Consider the following 17,801-nt stretch of genomic DNA (forward strand, 5'->3'; position numbering starts at 1 on the left):
GAGAGCAGAGGATATGCGGGAGTTTCTTTCCACGTGACTGCGTCGCAGGTTTTTCCATCCCTCCCCATTAACACAGACATCAGGTGTGGCGCAGGTGCGAAGATGTGCCACAGGCCCCCATGTTACTGCTAGTATCAACATGATCTGCTAATTTATTTGGTTCTAATTACCTTAATCCTTATTCTTTGTGTGGTGAGTCAGTACAAGTATTCATTGAACTGTAAGACCAGGTTGTTTCACTTCAACATCCTCTTTGCCTCACACATTGCCTCTGAATGTCAGTGGTTTTAAGTATGTCTCAGCTACAGGTGCGTGTTGCATATGCAGAGCTCTGTTTCTTTGTCTTGAGCCTGAGATTCACTAGAAGACCATTGCAATGACATGATGCATAATGAATGAAAATATCACATTTTTATTCATTTCGATCATTCACATTTGACTGCTGGAACGTTATTGTTTATTAGCCTCATAAAGAACATTTCCTGTCCGGCAGATGTTATGCAACTCTCAGAAGCCCCCGTTTTCATTTCCCACCACTCTCTCTCCCTTTTTCTAAGCAGATTCCTTCTGTTTGAACACGCCGTCTGCTATGCGTTTTCTCTTTTCAGTAATTGTTCACCGTGGTGTTAATGTTTTGTCTTGTATTTATGTCTTCATACAACATGTTTCCTAGTATTCAGCTAGTGGCCCCTGGCATCATTAAAACCACTATAACTTAGATGGCAGTGTTTACATAGCCGGATAATTGGAGAATTCTACCTCCAGCTATGCCTCTGACACTTATTACGACCCTTCTCTCATTAGGATAATTAAAATGAGGCAAGACTCAATCAAATTACCAACCAATTATTGGATTCTAGACTGTATCGTAAGTAACACGGTGTCAGGTTGGGGGAAATAGGATCCAAGTGCAGTTAAAAATACAAAAAGGTTTGGTAACAAAAAGCTGAAGACATGAAAAACAAGAAACTAATTAACAAAAACTAAACCAGGGAGCACGACAGACAGGAACAAACGTACAGACGGGAACAGGCAGGACACATGGACAAGCATAGACGAGCATAGGCGCGGTAGGGAACATGGACACGAAGAGACGACAGGTAGCATGGACATGAACTGACGACGAACAGACATGGAGCACGGGGGAAGACGAGACTAAATACACAGAAGGGTAATCACCGGACAAGACACAGCTGGGCAGGGGGGGCAGAAACACAAGGGCAACAGGTGAACGCAATCAGACACACCAGGGAAACTAAGGCCCAATCCCAAACCACTCCCTCGACCCTACCCCTCCGTGACTGCCCTCCGAGTGAACTCTGTCTGTAGCCACAGTCGCAGCTCAAGGAGGCTCCCTCCTGTCAGATGGAGGGTGTATATAGACAAGTTTACGCGCCAAAACACGGGTAGCGCCATGACACTACACAAATGCACTTCATTTCCGCCGGAAGTCTTTTGCACAGCGTCTGTCGGTGTAAACCGATGTAAACAGTCAGACGGGCACTGGTGTAAACACAGCGATTTTGATGCTAACAGTGATGCTAGCTTGGGAACACGATTCTACTTCTTTGACTGGAGATGGCGTTACTCTCCCCCACCCGAATTCAGTGCAAAACTGGGAGGATAACATGACGACGTGGCCCAGCATAAAACCAAAATAAACTGCCTTATTTAGGTCATGCCCACAGGAGCCTGTTGTTTACATAATGCACAATTTACATGATCTCTTTATGCTGTGCAATATATCATATGTGCCTGTACTGTTTGAATGAAAATAAAGTTTGATGTAATTTCATTTCATTATTGCACTGTTATTGCATTATTGCATGTCATATGTTCCTTAGAGTGCTACAATTTCTTTTAACACAGTTCATCATTCATATTAAGCTCATACTGTACATAAATAACACTGAATTAATTAATTGTTGAGAGGAAACTAAAGAAATGGCTTCAACAAGAAAGATCACATGTTTAATCCTAACAGGTATTACAAATTAAAATATAAAAGCAGCCCACACAATTACATCACTATGAAAATATTCATATATAATATAAAAAAATACAATGCATGCAGTATTTGTTGTGTTTATCTGTATTTAATGAACAACAAGGCTGGGTGCTGGGTGCTGGTTTGTGGTCGTAGCACTCTCTATCTAACCACTCGTTCAGGTGCTTTCTCGAGTGATTGCAACCAACTACCGCACACGTAGTTCCCGAACCACTTTTCTTCATGTTGTAATTGTTATATCCGCTTTGTCTCTGCGATATCAGTGCTTTGTCGGCACAACGGAGCTAGCTAGCAAAACAAACCCAGTCCGCCAAAACGGAAGTGCATTGCATCGAAGGGAGGAGTTCAGGATGTAGAGCGGAAACGGCTCAATAACTTGTGTATACAGCAGCAAGCTTTGGGACGGCCTCCCCTCTCTCCGGCAGAAACAGGAAATGCCGTAACTGAATCTAACAACGGTTTCAAATCAGCATCTCTTTGACAAAAAATGTAAATTAATAACTAACTATCTTAATAACTAAGATAAAACTAAGATAAAACTCCAAACATCTTTAATTGTGTTACTTTTTCGTAAAGCTCTTTTAGTTTTAAACCTGATGTTTATAAGCTTCTTAGTTTTTGCAACAGTCTGTAAATATACACAACTTTATAATAAAATGCACACATTTACCTTTTTCTAGACTAAACACAGGTATGATCCTAAGTTAAAACATATGAGGTTATCATGAGGTCGTTAACATCGCAGTTTATCAGTGGATGTTTTGCTGGAACTACTTGTTAACAGCGTGTTTCCTAACGGACACGCACAGCGCGACTCCGGTCAGGTAGAGACCGGTCTCAAGTCAGCAGCGCTGCAGACTCGCTGTTTGAGGGCTTGATAGCCCACTCCCCCTCCACACCGCTCCACACTCGTTGGTTTGGAACAGCCCTCAATATGGCGGACCCTCCGCCTAAATGCGCAAACGGAGGGGTAGGGTCAGCACCGTATAGATAGAAGAGTTACGACAGCGGAAGTCCAAAAACGATTATCGTCACGTGGTTCATGCAGACGAGGATCGTTCCCCGGAAGTTCATGGCAAGCAATGTGAATGCATTGATAACAGGAGATAGAACTACGATTTTTGGTAATTATTAGTGAATAAAGGTTTTGATTTGCAATATTTATAAAACAAATCGATATGTGTATGTATTTACATCAATATGTTTTAAAAAATAAAATAGAATTTGCTAATATTAAGTGATAATATTAGGATTAGTGTGAGCAACTAGTTTACATGTTAGGCTAACAGTGCCTTGGTTAAAGAGCCTGTTGCTGTTTATAGCTTTGAATTCTTTAAAACTAATATTATCTTCTTAAACTTGTATGGTAGTCAGGAGCATCACTTTCTAATGTTTATTGATATATTTAGAGGGAGGGGATCTAAAGGAATGCTTCAAAATTCAGATTAGATTCATTTCTACCATTTTCTTAAATTCATGGTAGTTTCAGTAATCCCATGGTAATTGAGGACACAAGTTATCTAAATGACTAATGTCATCTTTATGGCTTTCAGAAAGGACAGGAGACCGACAGGTGACTATCAAAGGACTAGCAGCAGCAGCAGCATGATGATGACGTTAAATGTGTTGTTTTAGGAACATCCATTGCAAATACATGGAATTCAATAAACATTGAATAGCATATCATGCAGTTTGTCTGTGCCTTTTCCTCCGTGTTGTCCTGGTTTGCTGTGCTGCCTCCTAGTCGCCACCATGGTTTGCTGTGCTGCCTGGGGATGCTCAAATCGCGCCGAGAAAGGAGTACGAATGTACGGCTTCCCCACTGACACAGAGCGGAGGAAAAAATGGCTTGCTCAAGTCAGCAGGAGCAATTTCACGACCAACAGCAAAAAAATATGTGAGGTTAGGTTATTGTATACAAACACTGCATTTGTACTTTTTCACAAAACGAAAACCACACCATTGGGAAAGCTTAATGTTTTGTTTAATACAAAAAAACAGAGAAAGGCTTGAAAAACACTGAGAGTTGAGACTCAGGGTGCAGGGTGAGGGTCTCAGTGCAGGTATTCAGGCTCCATTGAATCCCCCTCTGGTTCTTGTGCTGAAAGAGGGAGTAACAGACAGGAGACAGGGTTATACACATCTATATAGCACACCTATTGGATGGGAAATTGCCTTGGGGAGATAAGGTGTGGTCTTTGTTCCCAACTGAAGTTATGGAACTATATTATTTGTGAGTTTAACAAAGTATGACAAATGGCATCAGTAACAGATGTGATATGAATTTCTATAAAGTTGTCTCACATTCTTGGTCATATTTTATATACAGTATGTAATGAGTATAACATGTCCAGTAAGTATAAAGTGTTTCCTAATACTGTGTATTCAACCACTATGGAATATGTATGTGGGCAGACAAAACTGAGTTGTTCTGTGTGTGAAGTAACCTCAAGTCACTCCGCAGGCACATTTTGATGCAGACCAGTTTGTCAAGACAAAAAAGGGCAAGACTAGGCTGAGAGCAGAGGCTGTACCCACCATCTTCGTGCATCGCCCTGTGGTCAAAAAGAGAAGGGCCCCTGCACCACGATTCACCCCGGGACCTGTATCTACAAAGCCCATAGCTCATGATCACAGCTATAGTGTGAAAGGTGACACAGGTATAATAATTATGAACTCGTAGTAACAAAAGTCATATTTCTTATTTTTAAGTGGTATAATATTTTAAATGTTCAAAAATCTACAGTGCCATGTCTTCTACTTACATTAGTCTCAAAGATTGAGGGAAGAAGGGATGAGGAGACTGAGAGAAAGGAAAGTGAGGGTGAAGAAAGAGAGGGCATGGCTAGTGAGGAGAGACAGGGAGGGTGGACACCACCCACTCAGCCAGCAGCCAGTCAGCATACGAGGGAACCAGCAGCCACTCAAACAGATCTATTAAAAAAATTGAAGAGAAAATTAAAGAGCCAAGAAGGAATCACCAAAAAAGCAAAGTCTGCACAAAGAAAAATCAGGAAGGAAAATGCAGCTCTCAAGAAAACAATGAAAATTAGGGACAACAAATATAAGAAAACGTTTTAAAAAGACCAACTTAAGGCATTAGGCAGACTCACCACAAAGGGGATGAAATGGAGCAATGAGACAATTAAGAAGGCTTTAAAAATTCGCTTTGCGTGCGGACCAACGGGTTACAAAACTCTGCAGGAATTGCAGATCCCCCTTCCAGGAATAAGGACACTGCAAAGAAGGATGCAATGTGTTAAGTTTGAGCCTGGTGTGTAACAGCTAACATCACTGCCCCTCCACCCGTAACATCACTGCCCCTCCACCCGTAACATCACTGCTCTCCACCTGCCAGCACCCAGCCAGAGGAGCGCAAACACCAAAAACAAGCAAGGTGTCCCGTCATGTACCTGGAAGTTTGGGTTGGCAAAATGGAGTAAGAGATGGACTTGAAAAACCTTGGTGGCTCTCTACTCATGTTGTTACAGTTGTCTTGGTTGCAGCTCTCAAGTTTTTTTTTGTTGCCATTTCCACATCTTTAGAAAATATGAAATAAATGAAGTGAAATCAACCTCTTCTCTGGAGAACAAACTTTGATTTCTCTGTCTTGTGAGTTTGCAGTCTTGCAGTTTTGCTCCTCCACCTGTAACATCACTGCCCCTCCACCTGCCATACAGTAGGTTATTAACAAGATGACTTATATAATACAGTGATAGAATACATGTTTAGTATGCTTACTTATATAAAACAGTAGTATTAAACTTACCTTGTGTTTTCACTCTCACTTAAGTCCCTCTCCCTTTGCCATCAATCCAAAATCAGCTGAGCTGCAACATTATACAGACAGGTAATAATCAACATAATGACAAGGACACAATATGGCTCTGCTAAAAACACTCACTCTTGCACGCACCAAAGTTATATTTATCTAATATTTAACTCCCTCCACCCCCGCATACAATCCCTTTTAGAAGCCCCTCTTCTCTAATTCAACAACGTTGGACGAAATGACATTAAGAGAACGGAATTTACAATTAAAAGGCTGTTCAACGTGTGTTGCTAACTTGATCCGTTATCCTAGCTTTATCTGTTATCTGTAAACGTTCCCTAAATCTACTAATTTAGGGATAATCCACTGACATCCTTTAATACACATGTTAATTTGAATCAGATGTACTGATAATATCCGCAATATAAATCTTTAAACTTCTTCTTACCTTTAAAAGTCCGTCACGAACGGTCTATTATGCTGCAACTCTACAGCTCTGCTAGCCTTGGCGCTAACTTCCGGGGAACGATTGAGAGGCTCCACGATCCGCCATTGCTGTAAAAAAGTGGTCCATTGGAGTGAACGGAGATGACGTAACTCTCAGTCTATACGGCGCTGGGTAGGGTGTAGGGGGCGGTTTGGGAATGGGCCTAAAGACAGGGAGGCAGGCACAGGAAGTAGTATCAGTAAAGACACAAGGAGGAAAACATTTCAAAATAAAAGGTGGAAAATGAAAACAACACACATCCAAAACTATGACACACGGAGTATTCGTGAGAACAAATGATCAACAAGATGTTACAGATGAGGCCCCTGATGTTGTCACAGTAATGATTACTGGTTCTGTAATGATCATATTCATCTCGACCCCGATGATTACAGTCATTATCGGTTATGAGGAAATAGTCCCTTAATGTGGAGCGGCTACTTTTAGCTTCTATGAGCTAATGGTCTGTCAGGATTATTGATTTATTTGCCAGCGCTTGTGAATTTTACCTTGAGGGTTGTCTGTTGTGGCGTAGGTTTATACTGTTGCTTTATCTGTAATAAATACGCTTCACTATAGCTACTTGAGTTTAAATAAATTGCATCCTGCCCACCAGATACATTTCTCCTGAGTTTTAGCCCATTAACTAGGTTTGAGATTTAGTACAGATCTTATACTTAGAACTCCAGAGTCTAGCAGTTTGGATACTGAAGAATATATTTGTTATGTAAATTCATGTTGGCTTGGGCTTTGTCTGAAATTGTTATTGTATTCCCTCCCTATATGGTTAGTAAACATTCAGTCTATTACACTATAGTGAGCCGTTTGTGCATCTAGAAGCAACTTTCCATATTGTCACAACTAATAACAGCCTTTTATGGACTCCAAACAATTGTAGTCCATAAACACTGTAAAAAGCGTGCTCAAAGCTATCATGGTTGCTAGCTGGAAACATGCTAAAGCTAGAAAGTGTAGTTTTTGGTGAATTTATTCCGGTATTTTACTGAAAATTGTACACCATGTCATACAACTAAGTCTTACTAGAGAAAAGAAAGCTTAAAACGTTTCAGTTTGTGAAGCAGTTTATAGCTGTTAATGTTCCAACGCTTCTAAAATGGTAGTGACTTTCCAAACGCTTTACATTTGAATATGCTTAATACCGTCAGAAAAATATTCAACCAAACAGCCTTTTTGGTTCCTTTGTTGCCAAATTACCATAAGAAGCCACACTTTTGATTCATTGGACATGGATCATACCCATGCCGAAAGACGTCAAGAGGCTTTTAGCCTGATTATTATGTGCACTTTTAATTAGGAAGCTGTATTCTGATATTTCTAACAGCAAAGACAGTTGAGGATATCAGACAACCTCGCATAATCTATTTGTTTTATCTTTATCCTTTTTTCCTGCCGCGCATCCATTTAAAATCAGAGTAAAACTTCAAAGTCCTTTTTAAAGCTTGAATGAAACAACAACATTATCATGTGAGGAATCCTATTGACAGTACATTTCCTTAAAGATAATTTAGAGTTCTGTTGGGCTCTCAAGCCTGCTGCAAATTGAGGCATCAATCACGTAAATAGACTTTTCTCCAGAGAACTACTGTGAAGCAGAGTCTCACGGTGGTTACAGTTTTGAAGAAACAGCTTAAGGTTGACCCTTTGCTGGTTGTCTCCAATCAACTCTAACACACAACATGTCTACAGAAAGGAAAAGAACTGTGCAGTGCTGAAGATGAGAGCCTAAACCTGTTACACTGACGCTTCTTCACACTTCCCCCTGGTGCAGGAAATTAATGCACAGCTCTTGCCAAGCACAGCAAGCTGTTGGTCCAGGCTTGGAGTATCTAGGACAGGCAACACGAACGTCAAATAAAGTCCCAACCCATTACTATTATCTCCCATAACACAGGCCGAGTGATGACTTCCTGCAGTTAAATGGACTCCGTGCCAATCCCATTAGCAAACAGAAAACTGCTTGGAGTAGATTCCCACAAATTGTCAATTTGGAATTCAATGTCTTGTCTTGAGGCGGTGACACAGGAAATTAGCCTGATATACACTATATATTTTTGTTTGCATGCAACGTTACATTCCCCTGCACTCTACTGTAAGTCATGCTTCAAATTTTAGCTTGAGATTTAGCCGCCCCCTCTCAGCTAGGAAGATGTCAGACTGTACCAGGTAAACTGTACTTTTCACTTCAGTCACTGTTAAATGACATTTCTCCCATACAAAAACCTGAACCATCGAAACTTAAGGACATCATAATGATTGTTACGATAAATCTGTCTGCTTCGGGCCGACATTCTCAAGGCGGTATCGTCCAACTGAAGGTTTTCTTCAACAATGGGCCATTATATTTGCTAATGGGAGTCCTTGTAAACAGTGTGCTTACCCCAAAACCATAGTTACTTTTTTGCTTACTGTATTATTTAACCATTGTTTGCACTGGATTTGTCAGGCACAGACCAGACTATTCAAGCAAGGGTTTTCCGTTAGGGTGTGCCACTTGGGGAGTGCAAAAAGCAGCAGGGTCAAAGTTACTGAGGTCATTTATGTGAGGTTCCAGTGTTTCTTTGTCCCATTCAGAGCAAGAGATGTTCTTAAGGACACATTTTGCTGTTAATAAGGCGTTGTTTATGTTTATACTTCGATTATTCGACTAGTTTAAAAAAGGAAACGGTTTTATAATACTCATATATAGAAGACTAATCACACTTATCTAATTTAGAGCTCATGTTGTCTGATGTAGCTTTATTTCTGACTCCTGTGTCCTGTGATAGAGGTTCATTGCTTATAGAAAATAGGAACAAACAGCACCACTAACATGAGCTTGTTCGACATGAAAACATATTTGGCACCACGTTTGGCTCTTTTACCAAAGGATTAAGACACAATAAGCTCCCGTGAAAGAGGTTGATATTTCTGTATTTGACCAGCCTGGGTTTGAGATTTGATCCTACCCTTTCCTGCTTTATTTGAGTCCCTCTCTGAAAGGTGACCTTTCTCAATGCACCCTTCACTCTTCGGATCTATATCACTCCAAAGGTAAATTGAAAACCTTTTATCATTTCTGGATTATCCTCCAATGTCACACTGAGCTTTCTAGCACCTTTCATCAGGGCGCCATGTTCTGCTCACACAGAAAGCTGGGTGAATTACACAGAAGAAAAAATAAATAGAATAATTTATGGCCTTAAGGCTTTTATAGCTTTGCTCACAAAAGAGCTCTAAGAGTTGAGCTGAAAATACCTATATATACACTCCGTCGTCTGGAAATGGGAAACTACTTAAATCAGCTTTTCACTAACGTCCATAGCAACACATGGATTTATTATACAATACAATCCCTTTCATTCTTTTACGCTGTTTGGACCGAGGCTTCATGCTGCTCGGTATTATGCTGTACTTTCTCTTGGTTCCCGAATGCAACAACCCCTGATAAAAGCAATAGGCCATATCATAGCTTTAACCTGCTGATCAGGCCTCTCAAATGGAAAGAGCCAGTGTTCCCTATGGTTTGTGGGAGGAAGAAGAGAAATGGACCAGGGGTTAAGAACTCCTGCTGGAGGGTTGGAGAAAAGATAAACGAGCTGTCTGTGTTGCTTGGGGTGCGACAAAGAAGCATTGTCCATTTACTTATACGTTACAGTGTTGACTTCCATGACTGAACCCTGGCTGAAGGCGGCCATGACAAATGGTGTAGGAATCGGTAATGGCACACATAACACAGTTGGGGCACCTGCGGCATTAGAGGGGCGGACGAAGCACGTTGTTAGCTGGAATTACAGATGACTTAACAGTGTGGAGCTTTGGAGCCTTACAGGTGTTGAATAGCTGAGTAACATCCAGTACAGCCAGACAGAAGTTGTGATGGTGTGCCCTTTTTTTTTGCTGTCTTGATCTGGAGCACAATGAAGGCAGTGGTGGTGAACCAAAACAGTAAGCACATTGGTGTAAATATAATATAAATGACAACTGAATTCAAGTGAGCTGCCTCGGTCTCAGGGTCCAGGTATCACAAATAGAATTCCACTCTCACACTTCCGAGCCATCGTTAATGTTATTAGCAACACCTGTGCTTTCCTGACGATGACTAATAGCGCCCTGTGACATCATGAGCGTAATGCGATGAAGCTCAGTGCACCCGCACAGCTGGTAGTAATTATCTGCTATCTCCTAGCATCTCAACCTGCTGATAGATTTAATTAAAAACCAAAAACTGGAAAGGTTAAGGCTTTTTTATGGGTAGGAATTCTTTCATTTTCTCATTATCTGTGTATTTCCTGTTCTTTTCGTTCCAAAAGCCCATCCCCAAAGTACAACAATAGAAGAGGAACCTACTCACGATCCCTGAATTTTGAATTACTTATACTTTACTTGACTATTTCCTCCTCCTTTATAATTATTATAATACATTTTAAAGCGATTTTTTTACATTTTCCGTAATGCAGCATCTTGAACGATTTAACTGTTTATGGTACAAAGAGGAAAAAATGATCTTATATTTTAAAAAGTTAACAAAGAAAGTCGTAAACATGAATAATTTGCAGATCAGAATGTAACTGATATGCAACTTAATGAAACATTAGAATACAAATATATATATATTTTTATCACATTTTGAAGTACTTTTAGTTTAAATTGGCTTATAGTATTTTTACTAGTAGTTTTGCTAGCAGTATTTTTAAATGAATATATACCGGTAGGTACTTTTACCTTAATAAGAGACCCGAGCCCCTATCTTCCACCACTGTAAATATATGAGGTTTTGCTCTTCCTCATACCCGGAGAGTATCCTCGAACTGATATCCATTTCAACAGCAAACAGCTTTCATTAATATTCAGGGGACATGGCGTATTCCTGTGTGCGCTCTCGCTGGGTAAAATATTGAAAAAGCCTCATGGGCTTGTGGACGGCCCGAGAAAAAAACAAATACTTTCTGCTTCTACACAAGTCCACGTCTCTGAAGGATAAAAAAAGACGAGCGCTTTAAAGTTATGGCAGCTTCTGTTGCTATGGCAATCACTCCCGAGCCTCTTACTCATCCCGGTACGAGAAAGTGCGAGTTTGAACTTCCTCAGGGCTTCTTGTCCGCTGAGGAATTTGATTCATGTATACGCATGGCGAAGCGGACTTGCCATTGTTTGTTGTATTATTATTCATCTGCCTTTTTTCAGTTCCCATCGCCGAGTACTCACAGTCCAGCTCGCCTCTGCTTAAGATGGGAAAGTGTTTCAAACTTCAGTGGAGAGCGAAGAGTCCGCAGGCACATACTGTTTATCAAGCTGCATATTTAATACCAGAATCCATTTTTTAAAGATAATTGTTATGCCTTTATCTGAAAGTTGAAAGGGCGAGCCCTAGACTTTTTTGTTGAAGAAATCACACATAACATCATGTTTTTCCCCAATATTTATTTTGGTTAAATAATGGACATTTGTCATGAAAATACTGCACATGTAGCCGGTAACCATAATAACTATATCAGACTGGATATACAGTGAAAGCTAAACATCACAAACATCAATAACCTCACATTTAGAACCTTGCACAGACATGACAGTATTTCCTGTTTCAACTAACAGACATTTACACATATTATAGTATTACAATGTAGCACGAGCAGGCACCAGATGTGGTCAAATGTAAAAAGAATTCAGCAGAGACTGCTTTAGTAAACATTTAGCGCATGTAGACGCACAGACACAGACATCTTTCACCGTCAGGGAAGGATGTCCAACACCATAAATACCATTTCATCAGCTCAGTTTGTTTACCGTTTCTTCTCTCAAAAGGCTGAGACTTACATGTTAACACTTTTCCTCAAAAGGTGTTAGAAACAACTCAAATCTTCCCGTAAATAAAATCGACAAAAGAAAGCTCACAAAGACACGATTTCCCTTTGTTTCAACAAGGAGGTACTCTGTAAGGCTGAGTAAAACATGGAAACAATTAGCTATGTTTCTCAGGTGCAAAACCTGTAGGCCAAAAACAAAATGTTTCATTCTGTGCCTGAGATAAAACTACAAAAATCACTCGCTGCAATTATGAATTATTATACAAGAAGAACAAAAATATAAATCCAGCAGAGGCACATTTTACGGGCAGCCGTTCCCCGGGAAGCCATTATAAATAATTGAGAAACAATTTCTTCTAATTTACTTATGAGAGATTTGTCTACCAGCGGGAACACCTCCCAACAAACACTCTTCAGGAATGAAGAAAAGCAGCTTTGTTTGTGGCATTTTGAAGTTTTGCAAGCTTAAAACGACTGTGTTATTCTTCAGTTAATACATAAAAACCCTCCATAGTACGAGCAACATGATAATGAGCATCTTAAAGAACCGGCCCCACCACAGACATGAGGAGGATCCTATATACAGATAAGTGACATTTATGAAATATGACGCTACAGTTGATATTTTGTGCTGTCCCTTCTTTAGTGTCCCCTCGAGACGGTCACAAATTGTTCCACATGTTTGGTTTGGCGTAAAGTGTTTTGCTCTCTTTTTTCCTTGTGCCGCCTGGAGCGCCTAATGGGATTCTTGTTGAGGGAGGTGGAGATAAGAGAGGAAGCGGCTGTGCTCCCGTGCCTCCGTCTCATTTCACTTTCAATTTGCATCAGGCACTGTTCTGGGGACAGGGTAGGAATTCCCCTAAAGTGGATTTGTCTGTAAACTAACTTGGTAAATAATCAATTACTTTTGTAGCGGGCTTTTTAAAGTTACAGTACTGCCCAGAGGACTGCAGTGGTGGAGGTGCTCCATATATCCTTAAAGGAATAATTAGACATATTGGATCGTATATTTTAGGGTTCATGATTTGTTCAAAAGAAAACCAATAAACCTTAAATTCTCTGATTGCAATTGTGATATGATCTGAAACATCATTGAACAAAAATATTTTAAAAATGTAAGGATCTGGAATACTTCATTGCGATTTGGATATTGCACTTGTCCATATTTTGCTACAGTATAGTATATCAACAATCTGATATATTAAGCTGCCCTATAAGCAACCGTTAGCTTACTAAGTAGAAGCAGGGGGTTACAGCTAGCCCGACGGTTTAAAATCCCAAGTAAAATGTTATTTAATCATTTCTAAAAACCCGGTACGGAATTGTGTTTTTTTAATACCGTTTTGTGTTGGCAGGGTGGTTCATTTAAACATTTTTAAGGTCTGATAAACTTTCCCTTACTCCAACTTTACAAACAAGATATCACATGTAAGTTATTAAGCTAAGGAATGCAAGGCGTACTTTCTTAAACTTTGGACCGAGGCGAGCATCGTAGAGATTTGCTGCTTTTTAATAATTCATAGCCCGCTGGCCTGCGGAGGTGAATATAAAAACAGATATAATATTCAATAAAAACAGTTCATTTTAGAGAGCAAATCTCTGCCTCAGGGAGCTTTTGCCTAAACTTTAGGTGAGCAAGGTTACCTGAAAGTGTATGCACTGCTCATCCATAATGCACCGAGATGTACTTAGTGAAGGTATGAATCTACAGGCCAAGAAATTACAAAAAAGCTCTGGATAAGAAGCTTATTGTTATTATTTGTACTCCGCTGTAAGACCCTTAACCATGTGTTACTCCAATTTCTAACACAAAAAAAAACCTGTGAAAAAATTGATATTTGATGACAGATAAAAGTGCACTAGTGAAAGAGAATCCTGACTAAATTCACGAGGCTGGCTCACAAAGATATGGAAATTGCCTCCTGCCTTAATTACAAAAGCGCACATGGAGTGCAGGCCGCCAGATGAGGTGTTTACAGTCAGCCTTCATGTAGGATTTTTGAGTGCCAATTGCCCTCCTGCCCCCTCCGACACCGCCTCTAAACTGCTCTCGGACAGCGCCCGGACGCCTGCTAATCTAAGCTGTCACCCACACGCCATTCCCATTGATGTATTCATACGCCTCTGCATTGACGGGGATAAACAGGAGGGAGGTGGGTGTGTGGGTGGGGGGCTGCAGGGACGTGAATGCTCGGTGATGGAGGACATGAAGAAGAGGAGCAGACTTAAAAGTGATGAAACAACAGCCTTCATACAGTATGTAGGACAGAAAGTTATTACATCATATCGTTTAACTCAAATACAGATATTTTTGAGTTGTAGCGGTAACATTCAGAGTCTCTTTATATATTTATACAATGTGAAAGTGTTCACTGCAACAGTATCATGGCCATATTTTGGCCGAATTGACTGAATTCAAATGAGGTAATGAGTAATTTGTAGTTTCATCGAGAACATCATGTCCTGTTTTTAAAATAATATCTACTGCTTGCTTATGGACCTAGAAATCATGATACAAAACAAGTCTATCTTAATATTGTAGACAGCGGTAAGCTTAATTAGCGAATCCTACTTTCCATGTTAACAAGATCTTTATGCTAAGCTAAGCTAACCAGCTGCTTGCTGTTACCTCATATTTAGCACACTCTCAGCAAGTAAGCGAATGAGCTGATATCCCAAATGGTTTGTCTCGTAAAAAGAATGTCTTAAACTATCATTTTCCTTAACTGCTTTCACTTTTATTGTACTCGCTGTATTTCTATTATTATACAGGACTTGTTTTTGACAAACAACTCTTTTCAACTGTACAGTAGCTCAGGTTGAGTTCCTTGTCTCGAATGAAAGATGCTATTTATGTTGTTTTGCAGCGTCAGAGGGGCTAGTTGTCAGTTATCAGTTTTCTGAAGACATAGCCATGAGTTTTGCAGGAGAGGCGAGGGTCCCTGAGAAACACCTCGTTAGCCTACGCCTGGAAACGGGCTCTTTGTACTTAGGTAAGGTTCAGAGTAATTGGCAGCACTGCAGCGGAACGCAGCGCGTGTTCATAAAAGACACCGCGGAGATAATTGAGCAGAAAAGGTGAGTCTGACTTAAGCACTTCTCCGTGCCATGTGTAGCAGGGGCAGACTGGAGCAACTGGCAAGTGCAATCAACCTTTCATCGATTGACTATGTGCACTTTCCTCTAACAACTCAAATCCTGAAGGTAATGTCATCATCAGTATTCAACAGACATGTGTAGCAGTCGCAACAGGAGACTTTAGTTTGACTTTCCATGCTGCAGTCAGTGTGGTGCAACGCAAGACTATTGCCAGATTCAAAACATTCTCATTTGTGCTGTGATAGGAAAAAGGCTACAGTCCTTAGATGTTTATCGTCAAGATGAACCTTCCTTTTCAAACTGAACCGAGAAGCGGTGCTGCAAATGTCGGCGTGAGCAGAACATATGCTGCCCACACAAGAAGTGATGAAACATAACTCATTAAAAGCGAAACACTAAGTCAAAGCTAAGCAGGAAGTGTGTCCAGAATAAAATGCAGCCACTGTTCCCTTTTGAAATGTTTTGTTATAATAGACTGATTACTAAGAACCCAACGATTTTCAGAGTGGCCTTTCGTAGAATAATTCTGATAACTGCGAGAGATGCCCTGAATGACTAAAGATCGAACCACATTAAACACAAAAGGAAATGAAATCCATACTGATCCTTCACTGAGGTAATGAGTCCTCCTTGTTCAACAGTATGTCTCCATCAATAATATACCTTTGGCGCAGTAAGAACATAAAGACAGTATTTACAAGTACACAGGATTCCTATTTTTCAACGTCGCTAAAATGTCCGTCAGCCAGTGAACAAACTACCATGACAAACCAAGCCACACAAAGAGCACAGGCACTTGATGTTCTCTTCGGGATGCAACAAAGCGGATGCTGCTGATTAAACAGAAGACAAATAATGTCACTAAACCGATTCGCCTCACATTCTGCAACCATGCACGCAGAACTTGAAGGAGACCTTTGCGAAAAAGCTTCATAAACCAGGGCTAAGACATTACTCAGAGAATGACTCATATCATATTAAGATGGAGATTGGAGAAAACAGATGGTGCACACAGTAACCCCTTCCCCCTGACACAGACTGATGCAAACACCCAGCTCTGCTTGAGGCTCAGCAGGGGGCGGTGGTGCAGACGGTGGTGTAGCTACATTTGGACATGGAGGTAGCCATGGACGTGCCCATGGAGGTGGCGTTGATGCCGTCTTCTCCTCCCTCCTTCTTCTTGCACCACCAGCGACAGAGCCGGTTGCGGCAGCAGCAGGCGAAGGTGGACAACAGGGCCTTTCGGAATCGCATGTTCATGAAGCAGTAAATGACGGGGTTGACGCAGGCGGAGGAGAAGGACAGCAGTTGGATGAAGGAGATGGGGGCCCCTGAGAGGGCTTTGGAGGCTGACTTCAGGTCGAACGCCTTCCAGGTGTTGGCCGAGTACAGCGGCATCCAGCAGATGAAGAAGAGCGCCACGATCACCATCAGCATGCGGATGACTCGCTTCTTGGCCTGCAGCTTGGCCTCCGAGGTGTTTTTCCGGGCGCGCTCAGATTTGGCCTGGGCGGCGGAGAGGGTGGGGAGCTCCACAGCGGAGGTGGGCTTTTTAGACACCTGGATGTAGCAACCATCGTCGTCATCGTTGGATACTGCAGCCGTCTTTCCTACACCGTTCTTCTGGGCTGTGGAGGATCAAAAAGTTTACATTTGAAGAGGTTTGGGTGTGTTTCAACATAGGGTTACCAAGAATTAGTGTTTTAAGTGACATTTGGATAGTCAGTGTTTGGACCTCCGTTAACTACCAGTTTGGAGAAACCGACAGGTGTAGCAACACAATGGCTAAGCCATGTACTGCTGTGGAGGAGGGCAGCAGCTAAATAGATTTGACCCACCTGAAAGAAAGGGCCAGCTAATAAATCCAGATCAATGTAAGAATACACTGTATTCACCATATTTTCACTGCTTTACCTTTCTGTCAGACCTGTCCTAGAGGTGGGGAACTTTCTGTTTACAGTCCTCTCTTCAAAGCCATCATACTGGCTTTTAAATCGATGGCAGAAAATGTATTAGTTGTAACCCTGTTATTATGTGCCTCTAGTTAATCCAAACTAACCCTTTAAAATATCAAACTATAACACAAACAAACTAACTCATCAAGGCAGCGGTGTTCTTTTCAGTGGAGGCTGGTGAATTAAAAAGAAAGCATAAAGAAAAGCTTTAGTCTCTTTTGCCAAAGGGCTGTAAGGCTGCAAGGTTAAGCGGTGTAAATATTCTGAACATAGCATGGTGAAGGAAATATATGAACTATGGATTAGTATCTCATTCAACCCCACTTCACAACATCCAAACTTTTCCTTTAACACATCAAATAATGATCATTATAAATGGGAGGATTAATTACAACAAGAACAAAACACTGCCTAAATACCAAAGATAAAAGTTCCCCATTTGCTGGACAACAAAGAAATAAAACACCATGTTGAGCCGTAGATAGCAGCTGCTACCGAAGGCTATTTAAGATCGTCTCAACCTTGATGAATCACACACAAGACTCCATGGAAACAGTTACGACAGCAGTTATAATTCGCCTTAAGGGACCCTATTTCAGCCATAACGAAAAGATGTGTCCTTAATTAAAGGAAAATACTAGCTGTAAGGCTGCAGAAAATTCCAAACACATCAAAA

The 17,801-nt window shown here is 40.9% G+C and overlaps 1 protein-coding gene and 1 long non-coding RNA gene across 2 annotated transcripts in view; both read right to left on the reverse strand.

Annotated features, from left to right (window-relative positions):
• Window positions 1–4,119: 4,119 nt before the first annotated feature.
• LOC307031574 lies at window positions 4,120–6,363 on the reverse strand. The gene is made up of 4 exons (XR_013805993.1): window positions 6,229–6,363; window positions 5,778–5,838; window positions 4,774–5,677; window positions 4,120–4,645 (listed from the first exon to the last, which is right to left on the reverse strand). It is a non-coding gene; the product is annotated as an uncharacterized lncRNA (long non-coding RNA).
• Window positions 6,364–11,673: 5,310 nt separating this feature from the next.
• The window catches only part of cckbra (cholecystokinin B receptor a), a 29,676-nt gene continuing 23,548 nt past the window's right edge, over window positions 11,674–17,801 (reverse strand). Inside the window, 1 exon segment of the mRNA XM_079668745.1 lies at window positions 11,674–16,798. Within this exon segment, the coding sequence (XP_079524871.1) occupies window positions 16,239–16,798 (560 nt within the window). The 3' untranslated portion in view covers window positions 11,674–16,238.

The sequence above is a fragment of the Notothenia rossii genome, assembly GCF_949606895.1.
Source record: "Notothenia rossii genome assembly, chromosome: 3".
Classification (NCBI taxonomy): Eukaryota; Metazoa; Chordata; class Actinopteri; order Perciformes; family Nototheniidae; genus Notothenia; species Notothenia rossii.